Source organism: Sphaerodactylus townsendi, linkage group LG10, assembly GCF_021028975.2.
Source record: "Sphaerodactylus townsendi isolate TG3544 linkage group LG10, MPM_Stown_v2.3, whole genome shotgun sequence".
Taxonomy (NCBI): domain Eukaryota; kingdom Metazoa; phylum Chordata; class Lepidosauria; order Squamata; family Sphaerodactylidae; genus Sphaerodactylus; species Sphaerodactylus townsendi.
The window spans coordinates 86012295-86030979 of NC_059434.1; the positions used below are offsets into that span (position 1 = coordinate 86012295).

An 18685-nucleotide genomic window follows, 5' to 3' on the forward strand; every position below is an offset into this window, starting at 1 on the left:
CGGAGCCCTCTGGGGATCGGGCGGTATAAAAATCGAAGACATAAATAAATAAATAAATAAAATTTAAAAAGCAGCATGGCGAATAAAATCTCCAGTGGCCAATCAGAAGCCTTGTCTGGGCGCATAGGGAGCCCACGATCGGGACGCCAGCTCAAGAACATCCAAAGCACTTCATGTACAACAGCAAGACAAGGTGGACCACTTCTGTTATCACGGTGGTCTTCCATCTCTTCTCCAAGGAGCTCAGAGGAACGTAGGGGGTTCTCCCTTCCCCTATCATATTGCCACAATAACCCTATCACTCTACCATCTTATGACGACTGAGGCTGAGATTAAGTTTGGGAGAGCCACTCTTATCTCACCTCGGTCTTGTGTTCTTTTCCCTCCTAATGACTCCAGACCAGCTGATTGTTCAAGGATTTATTGTAAAAGTTCAAAACAAAGAAATAAAACATAAATGCAGTAAGAGATGGCTCAACTGGTTACATTCCTTTTGGTTCTTTGTCCCCATTCCGGGAACCCATGGCCCAGAGATGCTTCCCTGACCACGTCTCAAGATGGAATTCAAAAACCTTTGTTTTCCCCTTCTCAGGAAAACTCTGTTCAGGCCATGAGGTAACTTAGGCCTTTGAAGTTTCATCCTAGCACCTCTGCATAGTTTCCCGTCCTCCCTCCAGGAGATCAAAAGGCAAAGATGCTTTTCACAGTCATATGTGACTTCCCTTTACTGTAGCGATAGCATCTTCCATGACACATCTCATTCTGTTTCCAGTGCAAGAACACGCCCAGAGAGTGGCCGTCGCAGTGGCCAAGGACAGAAAAAGAAAGGCACAATGAGCGACTTAGCCACCAAACAGTAACAGCAGCATTTGGATAAATTTAGTAGCCGTCTTAAACTGCAACTGTAAATTTTGATTTTTTTAAAAAAAGTTTTCTTGTGCATTTTAACTGTACTGTATGCCCTGAGCGTCATAAGAAAGAAAGCAGTTAACAAACGCTGGGAACAAATAAAGAGAAACCTGGCTCTACTCACCTGGTTCCCATCCCTTGGCCGTTGGTACCCACCAGGGCAAACAGCGAGCGGAAGCCTTCAGGGGAAAACCACTGTTGGGAGAAGACAAGCAAAGTTGCACCCGTCAATCTTGCCTCCTGGCTGAGTACCAGCATCAAGAACCAAACCTCTTGGAAATTATATATTGAATACTTAGACACAATGTTAAAATAAATGAAGCAATGAACTTTAAGTTCTCTCCTCTCCAACTATCCAGCTGTCTTTTCTTATAAATTTGATTGTCTTTTTTTTATTTGAAGGATTGTATAGAAATGGATGAAGATAGACAACAAAAGAACAGAGCACAGAATTAAAGAAGAGTACATTATTATCATATTGTTTATATAGTTTAAGTCTCAGAAAGTCAAGGATAGTAATAATAACGATGATGGGTGATGTATAAGATGAATTAATATTGAGTAATAAGTCTGCATTAGTTATGTAAATGAAGTTTGATAATATGTTGGTGTTAGTTAAGTAATAGATATAAGACAAATAATTAAGAAATAGGAATCGTAGAGTTTATTAGTAATAGAGAGAACATTGTATTTCTCAGCAAAACCAAAAAAGTCAGAGCAGTAAAGATACAAAAAAGAAAGAACAGAAAAAAATGGAAGGAGGAAAAAGAGTGAGAAATAACTGGGATAAAGCCCACCGATTCAGATCTGGAAGGCTAGTAATTTCAGACGGAGTCAATTAAAGGGGAAGAAGTGTATATTCTAGAAAAATTAATAAATAACATTGAAAAAGAGACGTAAATTAGTCTCTTAAGAAAGGATACAGTGAAATAGATTAGTTGATGGTTGTTTCGTTTTTCTGTTTACATACAGGTCACTACTTGACCAATATAGTTTGAAGAATGTTATGTTGTACAGACAAAAACTCAATATGTTGGATATATAAGTGTGGTACCAAGGTATTACTATTGTAAGATGTTTTAAAACTTAATAAAATTTTCTATAAAAAAAAAAAAACCAAACCTCTCCTGCAATCCCTACTCGCTCACAACTGCAGGGGCTGAATGTTTCGGTAGGGAGAACAGCCAGAGATGTTTCCACCTCAGATCAATCATCTCCTTGCACTCTGAGGACCCTGGGTTGGCCACTTGGCACCTCCGGCTCTATGGCATGGCCCCCAAGGGCCATCAACACCTTTACTGGTGCCCGCCAAGTGTCTTCGGAAAATAGGTGGGGTTTTGTCCAGCTACTCTTCGGACTGGCTGTACAGATTGTTAAAAACACTGCTTTGGCAGCAGCTGCCACCACAACACTATGACCTTCACTGAGGGTCTGACGGTATGAAGAAGAAGTTTGGATTCAAGTGGAATCAAGTGGGGACTCTTGCCCACGTTATACTTCGCTGCCCGAGATATGTGGGTATCAGGAATTTCTCTCCTTGTCTGGTCCTAGATAAATCTGTAAGTGATTCTGACAGTTTTGGGAGTCCTGTTAAATTCTGACAGTTTTGGGAGTCCTGTTAAATAACTCAGACATTGTGCTCTTGGAAAAAACAGCAAAATTTCTCTTATGTGATGGTACTCTGTAAGTAACGTCTAAGTAACGTCTAAAGTTAGATACAGTTCTTCTGTCTTTGTCTTGATTATATTTTCGTTCTGTACATCACAAATTTATCTGGGTAATGTATCAGATTTTATTTTATATGCCTAATAAAGGTTGTTGTTTTTAAAGAAACAAACAAACAAAAAACATTTGGATTCATACCGTAAAGGGTCCCAAAATGGCTTACAAACTCCTTTCCTTTTCTCTCCCCACAACAAGCACCTTGTGAGGTATGTAGGACTGAGAGAGTTCCGAGAGAACTGTGGCTAGCCCAAGGTACCAAAGGAAAGGGGTCAGAGGTTTTGGACTTACCTTGCTGAGGTGCTCGTCGTAAAGGGCTTCTGTGAACAGCACACGTAGAACTTCCAGCTGGCCCTAGAGAAGTCAACCAAACACAAAGAAGGAAAAAGTACATTTAATGTGATTTGGGGGGGGGGGGAGTGCCAGAAACTGCACAGGGGGGTCAGAATATGCAAGCAGAATATGCAAAGTTGAGGCCTGGAGGTTGAAGAGGCTGGTTGCTTCATGACCCTAGAGGACTGGTGGGCAGAATGAGGTGAGGTGCACTGAGCCACAGCGGCGGTAGGCAGGCTCACCTTCAAATGGCATCCAGGGCACGTACCCTACCTGCCATACCTTAGGTACACCACTGGAGTTGTCTGATCCTGCAGGACTCTTCTGAGAATCACTTACAATCAGCCGCCCTTCAAATCTCAATAGGTCAGCCACTTGACATGCTTCTGTTGTGCCTTATGCTGCGTTGTGCATAGAGATGGGCCAAACAACTCTAGAAACCTTGGCATGGATAAGGGCCATAAAATATTGGCTGCATATACATTTTCTAGTGGGATCCAATAGCTATATTCCCTCTCTGTTATCAGATCACTTTATTTCAGAATGGTATACTTTGATCTTTAGAAAGGTTGAAGCTATTGGTTTCCCTTTGGAATCACTCCTTATGCTCACAAAGGTGGAAGCCTTCAGACTAGTTCAGAATAGGCTCTTGGATCTTGATTTTCATAATTTGACTCTTGCTGCCAAGACAACCTGTTCTCCGACTAAGTTATTAATCCCATGCGAGCGAGGAATTATGGCAGCATATCTTCGTCTGCTGATTAATCCCACCCAGAGGAGAGCCTTGGCTACTGCAAGATGTAATGTGCTGCCATCAGCTCTGCTGGAGGGAAGATTTAAGAATATGGAACGTTCTAAAAGAGTTTGTTCGTGTGATAGGACTACAGTTGAAACACTTGACCATTCTTTGTTTCTATGCCCTAAAGATACCCAATCTCCTGAACAGCTTTTGTGAAACTGTTGCAAATTTTAGACTGGAAATCAGTAGTTTTAACTGCATTTCTTAACCTTGTTTTGGTTTAAAATGTTGTCCTGTTTTATATGCCAATAAAAAAGAAGAAGAAGAAGAAGAAGAAGAAGAAGAAGAAGAAGAAGAAGAAGAAGAGGAGGAGGAGGAGGAGGAGGAGGAGGAGTAGTTTGGATTTATATCCCCCCTTTCTCTCCTGCAGGAGACACAAAGGGGCTTACAATCTCCTTGCCCTTCCCCCCTCACAACAAACACCCTGTGAGGTAGGTGGGGCTGAGAGAGCTCCGGTACGCTGTATTAGCCCAAGGTCCACCCAGCTGGCGTGTGTGGGGTGCACAGGCTAATCTGAATTCCCCCAGACCAGCTTCACATTGTGCTCAAAGCAGAGCTGGGAATCAAACCCAAGTTCCCTCAGATTAGATACAGGAAACTCTTAACCTCCTTCTGCACCACTGCTGCCCTGGCGCGTGTTGTGACATGGCTTCGCATTTTTCAGGAGTACCCTCTGACCTTAGGTTTCTCCCCAGAAGTTTGTGGACAATTTCTTCCCTCCCTGGGTTGGCGGTTTTGCTGCAGAACTGAGAGAGAACACTTTGATCCACCAGTCTTTGTCTTTGGCCTGGAAGGAGAAAATACAGGAACTTTTAGCTTTTCTTTATCCTGCATCCCCCCAAACTCCCTGAATTGCCCTGGAGATGAGAGAGCAGCAACATCTTCTGAACCAATAACTATTTATTTACCTGCTTGGGTTTGTAAATTTATATAAAATAACCTACATCGGCCAGACTTGGGCCAACAACAGAGACGTAAAATGTCTGGAAATTCACAAGTCATTAGGGAAGAATCCTTCTGTTGAAGGACGTGGCCATGCTACTGGAACAGATTTTATGCGATCCAGATTCACTGGTGTAAAGGATTCAATGGTGTTGATGCAAGTAATATGAAGTGCATTCCACAGCCCGAGGCGATGGAGCCCAGATGGCATCGGGAGACTTTATCTTTCTTGGAGATGAAGTCTCCGCTTCCATGGGAACTCAGGAAGGGAGGATGGGGTGACTGGTATTACAACCTGTGCTTCTGGCGGGAAGTGTCATTCCACCACTTTCGTGTACCAGACTTTTCCTAAGATGTCTTTAATAAAATGGACTTTTCACTACCAAAGCCTTTTATTTCTTGCGTCCTATAGATTCCCTTACATTGTGGCAGGAATCCTAATTCATCTATATTCTTGTGCAGTGGACCTCTTGTCTTGCGATGGAGAGGAGAGGTTGAATGTTACCTGTGAGAGGTGGAGAGTAGCTCCCCAAAGGGGAGACTCCGACCTTTTGCCCTGGATCTAGAGAAACCGGCAGGAGAGCGGGCCTCGCTGGTAGCTCTCTTTCCCGTCCCTCGTATCAACGCGAAGTCTTCCCTTTACTCCGTTGGAGCGAGGGGCGTGGCAGCGACGATAGGAGGACTTACATGGAGTCGCTTTGGGGGGCGCTGTCCATGGATCGAGCGCCTGGAAGCGGATCTCTACCGTTCACCATTGTGGATTACAAACCTCAGATACAGCTGTCATGGAGGAGACGGGCTTGGACCACCTTTCATCACGGCAACAGGAATCCATTGAAGCGATTCCCTGGACTTCGTGACCCTGGTGATACTCCCAAGGAAACTTCACCATTGGCACAGCATCTGGGAGCCTCGGTCCAAAAGGACACGGGACTCAACCTGGAATTGGGAGGGGTATCCGTATCGCCTAATCGGACTTCATCCGTCCGGCGACCGCGACTCCGAGGTGTCTCGGGAGCCACCGTATTACGGGCGTTACGGTGTCTCCGAGGGCTCGCTTCCTGATGACGGCGAGTCTGAAGAAAGCCTGCATTCCCAGCCGGACCGGCTTCCCTCTCCCATCGAGAGAAGACTGGGATGAGGAAGTGGGGCGTTTCAGGATGCCTGCCGCATGGAACCGCGGAACGCCAGCTATGGAGGAGGAACGGGCACAGTTGCAGCAGAGCCAAACCCTGCAGAGGGACTCGGGAACAGCAACGAAAGAAGTTCAGCTCGAAGCTGGACCGTACAAAGACGCCATCTAACGCAATATGCCCAGAATCTGTCAGTCCATGATAAAGTCCTGAACAACCAGACTGATTTACAACGGCAACGCCAGTTACCAGGCCTGGCGACGCTAGTGAACTCACTGGAAGCCCTAAACGATCTAACTGCTTAAATTAGGGCTGAAAAGCTGCTTTGCATGCTAATTCAAGATGCATTGGTTTCAGAAGGAGAGGGAGCTGGCTGCTTGGGAGAGGTGGAACTAAGGAGCACTAGGAGGGCCGCTAGTTGGAAACTCATGCTGTTGCCGATCATGCCGGGTGCCAAAATAATGCATCTGGCCCCACCAGTCGCCAGCGGTACGCATTCCAGCTCTCCTCCCCTGTACAATTTCAGTCTAACCTGCTCAGCTACGAACCACCTCCCAGCAGGCCAAGATTTAACGGGCTACTTTCGCCCTCCGGAGCACAGCCCTCCTCCTCGCCCGCTTTGATGGACGCCCAAACTTCCCCTACTTCATCTTGCAACTCAATGCCCACTTGAAGATCATGATGATCTCTACCGTTCAACGCCGAAATAATGGCTTACCGCCTGTCCATGGGCGGCAGCCGACTGGTTCGTGGACTGTTTTAGGATTTGCAGGATGAGGGACTCTCGACAGTGCCCGTGATTCCTCCAAGCTTTGAGCGCTGCCAAGATCCAGGCGCCGAATGAAGCTATCCGGCGACCATCAAAACTATCCAGCAAGGCAACCGCTGGTGGTGAATTTGTCCGCGGAATTTGCGGCTGCCTCGACTTCCTCCTGATGGCCTTCCGGAACGCATGAGACGCTTAATACTTCTCGATGCTGTGGATAGCGTTAATGAAACTGTGTTTTTAACCGGTTCCTCGCATCATTGCAGATACTGGATCCAGTTAGTCTCGCGGCGCCTCGCTTGAAATACGCCATTGGCCGAGGCCACCGTTCACTACCGCGCTCCACCCGGTCAAGCCCACGCTTCTACCGTAAAACCAATTCTCTGAACGTACTTCGCTGTGTTCTTACTGCGGATGTAGGTCATCCAGCCGCCACCGTCCTGGGCTAAGCAAAACCACCGCCCCAGCTCCGCTGCATTCGCCTGCCAAACCCCCACGCAGCCGTGGACCGGGCCCCCACTGGCTCGCTCTAAAGCGTGACCGGCGGCTACCCAGAGTGAGGGGAAGCAGCTGTCTGTCTTTCTTCAGCCCTATGGACATGGGGCCCACCTGACGCGCGTGAGTGAAGCCCGGCCATTGTTCAAGCATTTCTGGCCAACCCGCTAAAACACACTCTCGCCGCATTATAGCCTCTGCCCGTGGATTCCGCTGCTCCCACTGCTTAATGCGCCCCAGGTGGTAGAGGAGCCAGGTCTGGACCAATTCCCTGGCTGGCTTCCATACTATTCACCTAAAATGGACGGCAGCCCTCGAAACGTAAGGACCGGCCCATCTAAAACACAGCCGCTCTCCGCTCGTAATTCATTGGGAGAAAATTAGTTTATCTTAGCCAGTGGCCAAACACTCCGCCAGTTTTGGGCATGCCTTGGTTGTTGTTACATGAAACTGCACCATTTCAGAAAAGGGATCCTAGAATTCACTGACCCTCCTCTATGTGAACACATGAATTGGAAGAAAATCCAACGCCTCTGACACTTCCTCTCTGGTTTCAGTGATTGCTCCCCGGATTCTATTGACATCCCACCTGCATACTGTATTCAGCCAGAGTTTTTCAGGAGCAGGAATGCCATCACTGCCACCCCACAGAGAATTGACTGTAAATTGTCATACAACCAGGGGCGCACGCTCAAGGGTAGAATCTACCCATGAGTCCCACCAGAAGGAACTTCGCTTTCTTAGACAAGAACCTTTGCTCGCGTTTCATACGCAAGGGCTACCAAACAATACTGATATCGCTGCTCCCGCTTTTGTTTGTCAAAAGAAGTATACCTTATGCTTTGTACAGATTATCGAGAGGTCTCAATGCGTCTCCTGTCCATCAAATATCCTTTGCCTTTGATCAAGGATCCTTTAGGATGCATACTCCATTTTTACCAAATTAGACTTGAGAGAAGCTACTAAGCAGAGTCAGAATGCTGAAGGATATGAACACCTGGACTGTTAATACAAAGTTTGGACAGTTTGAATATTTAATAATGCCATTCGGGTTATGGGCCCCGGAGCTTCATGGCCTTACCAACGGTTCTCCATGATTTACTGTACAAGGGAGTTGTTGTATATATTTAGATGACGCTTTAATTTACTCGCGAAACTATAGAAGAGCATGAAATGTTGGTCCGAGGTATTGAAACGCTTTCTGTTTGACAACCCCTTTGCCAAATCTCCCAAATGCTGTTTTCATCAGGACCTCCATTGATCATTTGCTATCGGATCTCGCCTAGGGCTAAAATGGATCCTGCTAAAATTGATGCAGTCCTCCAATGGCCTGCCTCACCAACCGCGAAGAACTCCAGTCGCTTGGTTTTGCTAATTTCTATCGCGGATTTTATACCCCAATTTGCTGAACTGACTTCCTCTCACAGACCTCTGGCCACTGGCGGTAAAGATTCACTGTCCGCCAAGCCCGGGCCCTTCTCTGGTCTGAGGAAATGCCAAACAGCCTTTCAACTATTAAAATTCATGCTACTCACCTAACCTATCCTAAAGCAATTCTCACCCAGATCTCCCCGCTTGTGGTTCACGCGGACGCCGGACAAAGCACCGCCAGCCCTGTTGCAGAAAAATAAAGATGGTAGACTGGTTCCGCGGTGCTTATTTGTCTAAAAAATTCTCCGGTGCCGAACTCAACTGGACTGTGGAGACAAGGAGACCGCGGCCATCAAGCAGCACTTCCACTCTGGCGCCACTGGCTGGAGGCTGGCACCCTTTCTGCCTATCGGATCATAAAACCTGGCAGCTCTTCCACCCCCCCTCAAGATGTTCGCAACTGCGCAATGATTTTTTTCTCGCCACACCATTTTTTCCTGTTCAACAAACTGGCTGACGCTGGCCAATACCTCGAGGCAAGTGGAGCTGCCTGCTGGTGACATTCCACTAATCGCCTCTTTCCCCTCCCAGCTGGGGTTGGCTGTCACCCTTCATCTCTAAACGTAACCGGCCTCCCCTCCACCCCTCGCTTCCCAGTCTCGGGCTCTCCTTTCCCGCGGGAATGGAGAGGCGGGCCATGAGCCCCCAGCGGCCAGCACTCCACCGCGCTTTGAGATTGGAGCTTCTGCTTGAGGGGGGAATGTTGGCACGCGGCCTCCTCCGGGCAAAGCAAGTTCTTGTGCTTCGCCACGCATGCCCGCTCGCTGGACATTTTGGCTTTTGAAACTCTGCACCCTAGCCCACCGCAGTTCTTGGGTGGCGCCAAGAATGCCAGCGACATTGAGGCCATGACAAAGGCTGCTCTCGGTTTGTGCAGAAGCTTCAAACCATCCCGAAAGCCCTATGGACTGTTGAAACCTTCTCCCCGTAGCTTCCCGCCCTTTGGGAAGCGTCATCTCCATGGATTTCATTACAGATTTGCCCGAAAAGTCATGCAGGCAACACGGTTTTATGGGTGGTGGTAGACTGATTCTAAGCAGCTTCCACTTTATTCCATGTGCTTCCATCCTCTGCTCCTAAGTTGGCACGGCTAAGCTATTCAACATGTTTACCGCCTCCATTCACCAAGTAAGGTGGTGTCTCCCACCGCCCCAATTCATCTCAAGAAGAAGAAGAAGAAGAAGAAGAAGAAGAAGAAGAAGAAGAAGAAGAAAAAGAAGAAGAAGAAGAAGAAGAAGAGGAGGAGGAGGAGGAGGAGGAGGAGTTTGGATTTATATCCCCCCTTTCTCTCCTGCAGGAGACTCAAAGGGGCTTACAATCTCCTTGCCCTTCTCCCCTCACAACAAACACCCTGTGAGGTAGGTGGGGCTGAGAGAGCTCCGAGAAGCTGTGACTAGCCCAAGGTCACCCAGCTGGCGTGTGTGGGAGTGCACAGGCTAATCTGAATTCCCCAGATAAGCTTCCACAGCTCAAGCGGCAGAGCTGGGAATCAAACCCGGTTCCTCCAGATTAGATACACGAGCTCTTAACCTCCTGCACCACTGCTGCCCTGACGTGTTGTGACATGCTTCTGTTTTCAGGGATGCCCTGACCTTAAATTTCTCCCCCAGAAGTTTGTGGACAATTTCTTCCTCCTCGTTGGCGGTTTTGCTGCAGAACTGAGAGAACACTTTGATCCACCAGTCTTTGTCTTTGGCCTGGAAGGAAAATACAGGAACTTTAGTTTTTCTTTATCCACCATCCCCCAAACTCCTAGTGCCCTGGAATGAGAGCAGCAACATCTTCTGAACCAATAACTATTTATTTACCTGCTTGGGTTTACAACAAATTTATATAAAAGCTAACCTACATCGGCCAGACTTGAGCCCAGCAACAGAGACGTAAAATGTCTGGAAATTCTGAAGTCATTAGGGAAGAATCCTTCTGTTGAAGGACATTGACCATGCTACTGGAACAGATTTATAAGATCCAGGTCACTGGTGTAAAGGATTCAATGGTGTTGATGCTGAAGTAACCTTGAGTGCATTCCATTACAGCCGAGGCTGATGGAGCCCAGATGCACGTGTGGTAGACTTTATCTTTGCGCGGGAGATGAAGTCTCCGTTCCCATGGGAATCAGGAAGGGAGGATGGGGTGACTGGTATTATAACCTGTGCTTCTGGCGGGAAGTGTCATTCCTGCCACTGCGTGTACTTGAGCTTTCTAAGATGTCTTAATAAATGGACTTTCACTACCAAAGCCTTTTATTTCTGCGTCTATGGAATTCCTTACAACTGGCTGGGGGCAACATCCCGGGGGTGGGGTGGGGAATTACAAAATAAAAATAAGACCTCATCTAATTGTAGAAAGTGCTTACCGTGGCAATTCCTAGAGCTACCCTTTGTCACTTCCGGGTAGTTCTAGGATCATCAAGAACTCTATGGTAAGCACTTCCTGTAAGTATGTGAGGCCTTATTTTTCTTTTTCATATTTTTCCCCGGGAGAGTCATGCCTCTGTTTGGCCGTTTCCACCTGTCAACGAAGCGAGGATCAACAGGCAACGGACACAATTACCCAGCAAGTGAGAACGCTTGGCTACACTGTGGCCGCCCAAACACTCACCTGCTTGACGGTCGCAACCATCCGTGCCATCAGCATGATGCTTGACGTTTCCGGCGGGTAATGGATGTTCCTGGATACAACAGAGAAGGAGAACGCAAGTCATTCTCCCAGGCGCCCAGTCAGTTGCCCCACAGATCAGCCATCACCTCCGACTGGACCTTCGAGCAGAAATCTCTCCCAGCCTCACAACTCGAGATCTCGGAACTTGGTGCTTAGGCAAGAACCTGTATTTATTTAGCAGTATTTATTAACAACCAATGTATGTATCTGTTGAGAGCCAGAGTTGTATCGCGGTTAACAGCAGGTGCACTCTAATCTAGAGAACAGGGTTTGATTCCCTGCTCTGCCACTTGAGCTGTGGAGGCTTATCTGGGGAACCAGATTAGCATGTGCACTCCAACACATGACAGCTGGGTGACCTTGGGCTAGTCACAGTTCTTCGGAGCTCTCTAGGCCCCACCCACCTCACAGGGTGTTTGTTGTGGGGGGGAAGGGAAAGGAGACTGTAAACCCCTTTGAGCCCCCTTACAGGAGAGAAAGGGGGGATATAAATCCAAACTCTTCTTAACCAACATCTCAACGACTAAAATGCTTGCCTTTTCCAAAAAGTCAAAGAAACATAGGGGGCAGACTGACAGTCGAAGCATTCAGATACTGCGGTGTTGTGTTCCAATCATCCGGATCGTGATCCGCTCAGTTTCCACATGCAACTGATTCAGCCCAAAGAGCAGTCGCAGTGACCTTAAGACTCTTTTTCACAAAAGGCGGGCCCCAAACCCCATATGCATTGAACTGCATATGGGGATATGATTGAAGGATATGATTGAAGTCTATAAAATTATGCATGGGGTAGAAAATGTTGACAGAGATAAATTTTTCTTTCTCACAATACTAGAACCAGGGGGCATCCATTGAAAATGCTGGGGGGGAGTATTAGGACTAATAAAAGGAAACACTTCTTCACGCAACGTGTGATTGGTGTTTGGAATATGCTGCCACAGGAGGTGGTGATGGCCACTCACCTGGATAGCTTTAAAAGGGGCTTGGACAGATTGATGGAGGAGAAGTCGATTTATGGCTACCAATCTTGAACTTTTTGATCTGAGATTGCAAATGCCTTAGCAGACCAGGTGCTCAGGAACAGCAGCAGCAGCAGAAGGCCATTGCTTTCACATCCTGCACGTGAGCTCCCAAAGGCACCTGGTGGGCCACTGCGAGTAGCAGAGAGCTGGACTAGATGGACTCTGGTCTGATCCAGCAGGCTAGTTCTTATGTTCTTAGCTATGATTGTAAGCCACATTGAACTACGGTGAAGGCCGGGATGCCAATGTTTGAAGGAACGAACGAACAAACGCAGGCCACGGGTTTCTGTCCAGCTTACCGCCACGCCTCTTGCAGTTTGTTGAGGGGGTGGCTGGGGTCCTCCCTGGAGGGTCCGAGGCATAAGACTTGGTGGTACTGGTCCCAGGCTGCCTGCCGGCACTCTGGACTGCAATACACAACCTACAAAACAGGAGAGACAAGTCCGGATTAACTCCAGATTAAAGCCCACAGCTCTGAACAGCTACACTGCGTTGGCTGCCTACCGAAAGCCTCTCTGTGTCTCTGCCAGGGAGAAAAGCAAGGAATAAATTAAGTAAATAAAATAAATAAAACCCTGCCAGCTAATTTAGTACAAGAGGCGCTTGCTGACTTCAGATTACTATCATCGGAGGAACAGAAAAATGTGGTTGACAGACTGGAAGGAACTAGATTACAATTCATTAATATCATGAAGGCTCCTGATGGGCTGAACTTAGATAAGGAAGGTGTCTTGTTCAAACGCAAACCGGTCTCCAAGTTCATCAAATCCTCCTGCTGTCTTTCCAGATACTGTATTGAAGCTTCCAACAAAGGCTATTGTGTCCATCATACGAGTAATGCTCGGTCTGACACAATTTTGTCTCCACCATAAGCTAATTTGGTTAATTTAAAAAATGGTTGTATTCAACAAAATGTAACTGATATTGTGTCCCTAGGTGATGGTAATTGACTGAGAAATTCCCCGCCACATCTCAAAAAGGATATCGAACAGATAGAAAAAGCGCAGAGAAGAGCAACGAGGATGATTGAAGGAATGGAGCACCTTCCTTATGAGGAGAGGCTGCAGCGTTTGGGACTGTTTAGTTTGGAGAGGAGACGTCTGAGGGGGGATATGATTGAAGTCTATAAAATTATGCATGGGGTAGAAAATGCCTAGAGCCAGAGACATTTTTCTCTCTTTCTCACAATACTAGAACCAGGGGGCATTCATTGAAAATGCTGGGGGGAAGAATTAGGACTAATAAAAGGAAACACTTCTTCACACAACATGTGATTGGTGTTTGGAAGATGCTGCCACAGGAGGTGGTGATGGCCACTAACCTGGATAGCTTTAAAAAGGGCTTGGACAGATTTATGGAGGAGAAGTCGATCTATGGCTACCAATCTTGATCCTCCTTGATCTCAGATGGCAGATGCCTTATCATACCAGGTGCTCAGGGGCAGGAGCAGCAGAAGGCCATTTGCTTTCACATTCTGCGTGAGGAAGCTCCCAAAGGGAGGCACCTTGGTGGGCCAGACTGCAGTGGCAGAGCAGAGCTGGACTACATGGACTCTGGTCTGATCCAGCAGGCTAGTTCTTATGTTCTTAAGTATTGCATTCCTCTCCTGGAATGTTGCTGGTTGGAGCAGGAGGAGTATCAATCCTGGTTTTATTTCCTATTTGAGAAAATTTGATTTGATCCTACTTCAAGAAACTTGGGCATCTACTGATATAATAAATGAAACCCAGGTTACCTGGCAACTGGGGCAGAGCTGATGCAGATCTTTCCGGATGCTGCACTGCTCAGGGTGAGGCAGGGCCAGGAATCTCCCCAGCAACCGCTGGGCATTCTCTTCCGCCGTCTCCAGCGCTCGCAAGCAGTGGTCGCAGGCTGCAAGAACAGAGGTGAAAGGGCAGCGCAGGCAAAGAAAACACCCAGGCACCCATGAATGGCACCCAGGGACCATTATCCCAAGCAAAAATTGCACAGCGATCCTTACCTTTATACTTATACAGGGCGTTCCAAAGGAATTGGGCAGACACCACCGGCTTTTCGACAAAAATTGTCTCCCCTTTGCGGATGTTCCTGGTGGCAAACAGTCCTTTCCCCTTTAAAACAAAGAGAAATCAATAGAATCAGCCCAAGGTAGCAACTTGCCAAGAAGAAGAAGAGTTTGCATTAATACGCCTTTCAGAAAAGGAGACTCAAGGTGGCTTATAAACTCTGTTCCCTCAGGAATATCATATCTTGTTGGGGCAAGCAAATAAATCATGCTCACCCCTCTCTGTCAGAATAATACCGGAACAGGGGCACATAGCCAAATATCTTGAATTGTTAACTGAACCCCAACAGAGATGGATTATCACAAGGGCCAGATCCAATACCTTCCCATCAGCCATTACAAAGGGACGCTACTTATCCATCCCTCTCCAGGATCGGGTTTGTCCACACTGTAAAAATCAAGTGGAGACTCTTGCTCACATTATTCTTGACTGTCCGAGATATGTGGGAATTAGGAATTTCTCTCCCAGGCTGGCCTTAGACAAATCTGAAAGTGACTCTGACTGCTCTGTTGTGGAGCTTCTGTTAAACAACACAGATGTCATGCTCTTGGAAAAAGTAGCAAAATTTCTTATACAAGTGACAGAACTTTCTAAGTGATGTATACTGCTATATACAGTCTTCCTGTCTGCGCTTTGAATGTACTCTTGATTTGTATTTCAAAAATGTCTGGCAATGCTCTAGAACCTATTTTTTAAATGCCAAATAAAGGTTGTTGTTGTTGAACTCTGTTCCCTTCCTCTCCCCACTACAGACACCTCATGAGGAAGGTGGTGCTGAGAATCCTGATGGAGAGGACCATAACTGTCCCACACAGCAGGCTTCACGTGTAGGAGCGGGGAAACAAATCCAGTTCACCAGACAAGAGTCCACTGTTCAAGTGGAGGAGCGGGGAATTGAACCTGGTTCTCCAGATTAGAGTCCACTTGCTCTTAATCATTACACCACGCTGGATCTAATCGAGGTTCAGGGCGAGGTCTTCCACACCCTACACTGCCCGATATTTTTTTTAAAAGCTGAAAATGAACCCAGGGCCTTTTGAAGCCAGGGATCATGACTTGATGGGCCATGATTGGGTAGCAGTCCTTACAACCTCCAGGTGGGACGACAAGTACGAACAAACAAGAAGAGACCTGGAAACCACCACTTGGCCCCCAATGGCCAGCAGTTCAAAAGTATAGAATAATTCCTGAATTAAATCATAAAATTGGAAGAGACCCCCAGGGGCCATCAAGTCCAACCCTGCAGGAACACACAATCAAACCACTCCTGACAGGTGGCCATCCAGCCTTTGCTAAAAAAGGAGACTCAACACACACACACATCCCTAGGCAGTGAATTCTACTGTCCAACGGCCCTAATGGTCAGGAAGTTTTTCCTGATGTTTATGTGGAATCCAAATTATTCTTCTTTAATGGGAGGAATTCCTGGGTCCAACCCAGCAGGGTTGTTGTTCATTTATTTGCCGCTGAACAGCTCACATAAGTGTTCACTGACCTTCCCCTCGGGTTCATAGAATCATAGAGTTGGTAGAGACCCCAAGGATCATCAAGTCTAACCCCCGGCCATGCAGGGACACACAATCAAAGCACTCCTGACAGGTGGCCATCCAGCCTCTCTTTAAAAACCTCCAAAGAAGGAGATTCCAATGCACTCCAAGGCAGTGCATTCCTCTGTTGAACAGCCCTGACTGTCAGGAAGTTTTTCCTGATGTTTAGGTGGAATCTCTTTTCCTTCACCTTGAACCCATGACTCCTGGTCCTAGTCTTTGGAGAAGCAGAAAACAAGCTTGCTCCCTCACCAACATGACATCCCTTCAAATATCTAAACAAGGCCCCCTTATGTGCCCCCTTAACCTTTGCTTCTCCAGACTAAACCTCCCCAGCTTCCCAAGCCTCTCTTCACAGGGCATGGACTCCAGACCTTTGACCATTTTGGTCACCCTCTTCTGGACCCATTCCAGCTTGTCAATATCCTTGTTGAATTGCAGTACCCAGAACTGTCCACAATATTCCAGGTGAGGTCTAACCAATGCCGAATAGAGAGGTACAAATACATCCCTTGATCTAAACACTATACTCCTATTGACACAGCCCAAAATCGCATTGGCTTTCTTGGCCGCCGCATCAATAATCAATAAAATTTATTCCAGACACAGGCCCTGCCTTACAGTCTCAATTTTAATCCAAACTATATTCTTAAACAATACCACCTTGTCCTTGATGCAAACCATATCTAACAATCTAAATGAAATTCTAAACAGATGCTCTAAATGAGTCCAGGTTCATCTGCTTTCTATTTCTATGTGTCAGGTTTTAGGGTTGCCAGATGAAGACCCAACCTGCGTTGATGAGGGACCCCCAAAAGCTGTCCTGGATGAAAATCTGTAATCTGTGCAAAGGCAGCTTAATGTCTTTGGGCCAAGACGGCCTCAAAATTGGATCTTAAGCTGGTGACTGATTAGCTTGAAGCCTGAAACGCAGAAAGATAAACCATCTTTAAGGCCTTACGCGGCCTGGGACCCTCGTACCTTCAGGACCGCATTACCCCATATGTCCCAGCTCGGCCTCTGCGCTCGGCAGAGGACAATTTACTGGAGATCCCTGGCCCCTCAATGATAAGCTGGCAGCTCCCACTCAGACCCAGGACGCTGCGGCTCTGGCTCCCCTGCCTCAGTGGAGACACTCTCCCTCCAACTGTCCAGGCCCTGCCCGAGTGGGACAGCAGGGATTTCCTTGGGGCCTGTAAAACCGAGTTGTTCCACCGGGCTTTTGGAGAAACCAGCCGCTGAGTGCCCCCCCCACCCCCCAGGTTGGAATCCCAATATTAATGGGATCCATTATTAAGATCTATGGGTCCCTCATACCATTGGGACCATTACCCGCTCCTGCTAAAGGGATTGGGTTCAGGTGGGACGCCATCTTGAAATATTATAACTGCTGTTTTTATTATTATGGTTGCTTATGATGTTTTTATGTGATTTTATGTTGTACACCGCCCAGAGCCCTCCGGGGATTGGGCGGTATATCAAATTAAATAAATAAATAAATAATGTCAATATGGACTCGTTTAGAGCGTCCCTGTGCCATGGAGAGAAACACATCTCATTGTAGTATGCCTCTGAAGATGCCGGTCATCGACGTGTGCGAAGACGAGCACACAATGCAGAAAACCACAACAGCCAGAAGATCTTTTTGCCTTTCCTGCCTCTTTCAACCCAAAAAGACCGACTCCAGAGGCACCTAATAGCAACTAAACAGCCAGGCATCCAAAGATGGTTCTTTCCAGCTGCGCCCATCCATCTGCCTTGGCAACTTCAGAACAGCCCTTCGGTCCCCCCCTGCTTCCAGAGGAAGTGGGGCTGCTGAGATCCACACCAAGAAAATCTCCCTGGCACATTTAAGAACATAAGAACAAGCCAGCTGGATCAGACCAGAGTCCATCTAGTCCATCTCTCTGCTACTCGCAGTGGCCCACCAGGTGCCTTTGGGAGCTCACATGCAGGAGGTGAAAGCAATGGCCTTAAGAACATAAGAAGCGAGCCAGCTGGATCAGACCAGAGTCCATCTAGTCCATCTCTGCTACTCGCAGTGGCCCACCAGGGTGCCTTTGCACCCCAGGAGCTCCGTGCAGGAGGGTGAAAGCAAGAACCTTAAGAACATATGAAACAAGCCAGCTGGATCAAGACCAGAGTCCATCTTAGTCCATCTCTCTGCTACTGCATGGTGGCTCCGCCAGGTGCCTTTGGGAGCTCACATGCAGGAGGTGAAAGCAATGGCCTTATGGAACATAAGAACAAGCCAGCTGGATCAGACCAGAGTCCATCTAGTCCATCTCTCTGCTACTCGCAGTGGCCCACCAGGTGCCTTTGGGAGCTCACATGCAGGAGGTGAAAGCAATGGCCTTAAGAACATAAGAACAAGCCAGCTGGATCAGACCAGAGTCCATCTTAGTCCATCTCTCTGCTACTGCAGTGGCCCACCAGGTGCCTTTTGGGAGCTCACATGCAGGAGGTGAAAGCAATGGCCTTAAGAACATAAGAACAAGCCAGCTGGATCAGACCAGAGTCCATCTAGTCCATCTCTCTGCTACTGCTCGTGAGTGGCTCACTCAGATTGCCTTTGGGGAGCTCACATGCAGGAGGTGAAAGCAATGGCCTTTAAGAACATAAGAACAAGCCAGCTGGATCAGACCAGAGTCCATCTAGTCCATCTCTCTTGCTACTACTTGAGTGGCCCACTGGGTGCCTTTGGGAGCACACATGCAGGAGGTAGAAAGCAATGGCCTTAAGAACATAAGAAGAGCGAGGCCAGCTGGGATCAGTATCTCTTCAGAGTCCATCTAGTCCATCTCTCACTGCTACTGCAGTGGCCCACTCAGGTGCCTTTGGGGGGAGCTCACACATGCAGGGAGGGTGAAATGCAATGGC

The 18685-nt window shown here is 47.5% G+C and overlaps 1 protein-coding gene across 1 annotated transcript in view; it reads right to left on the reverse strand.

The window, feature by feature from the left end:
- Positions 1-18685, reverse strand: part of SMYD5 (SMYD family member 5) — a 35009-nt gene that overhangs the window by 14046 nt on the left and 2278 nt on the right. Inside the window, exons 2-8 of the mRNA XM_048508772.1 lie at positions 14195-14303; positions 13949-14085; positions 12513-12634; positions 11132-11201; positions 10123-10227; positions 2923-2985; positions 1034-1104 (exon numbers count right to left, since the gene is read on the reverse strand). Coding sequence (XP_048364729.1) covers positions 1034-1104; positions 2923-2985; positions 10123-10227; positions 11132-11201; positions 12513-12634; positions 13949-14085; positions 14195-14303 — 677 coding nt within the window. The remainder of the gene's footprint in view (positions 1-1033; positions 1105-2922; positions 2986-10122; positions 10228-11131; positions 11202-12512; positions 12635-13948; positions 14086-14194; positions 14304-18685) is intronic.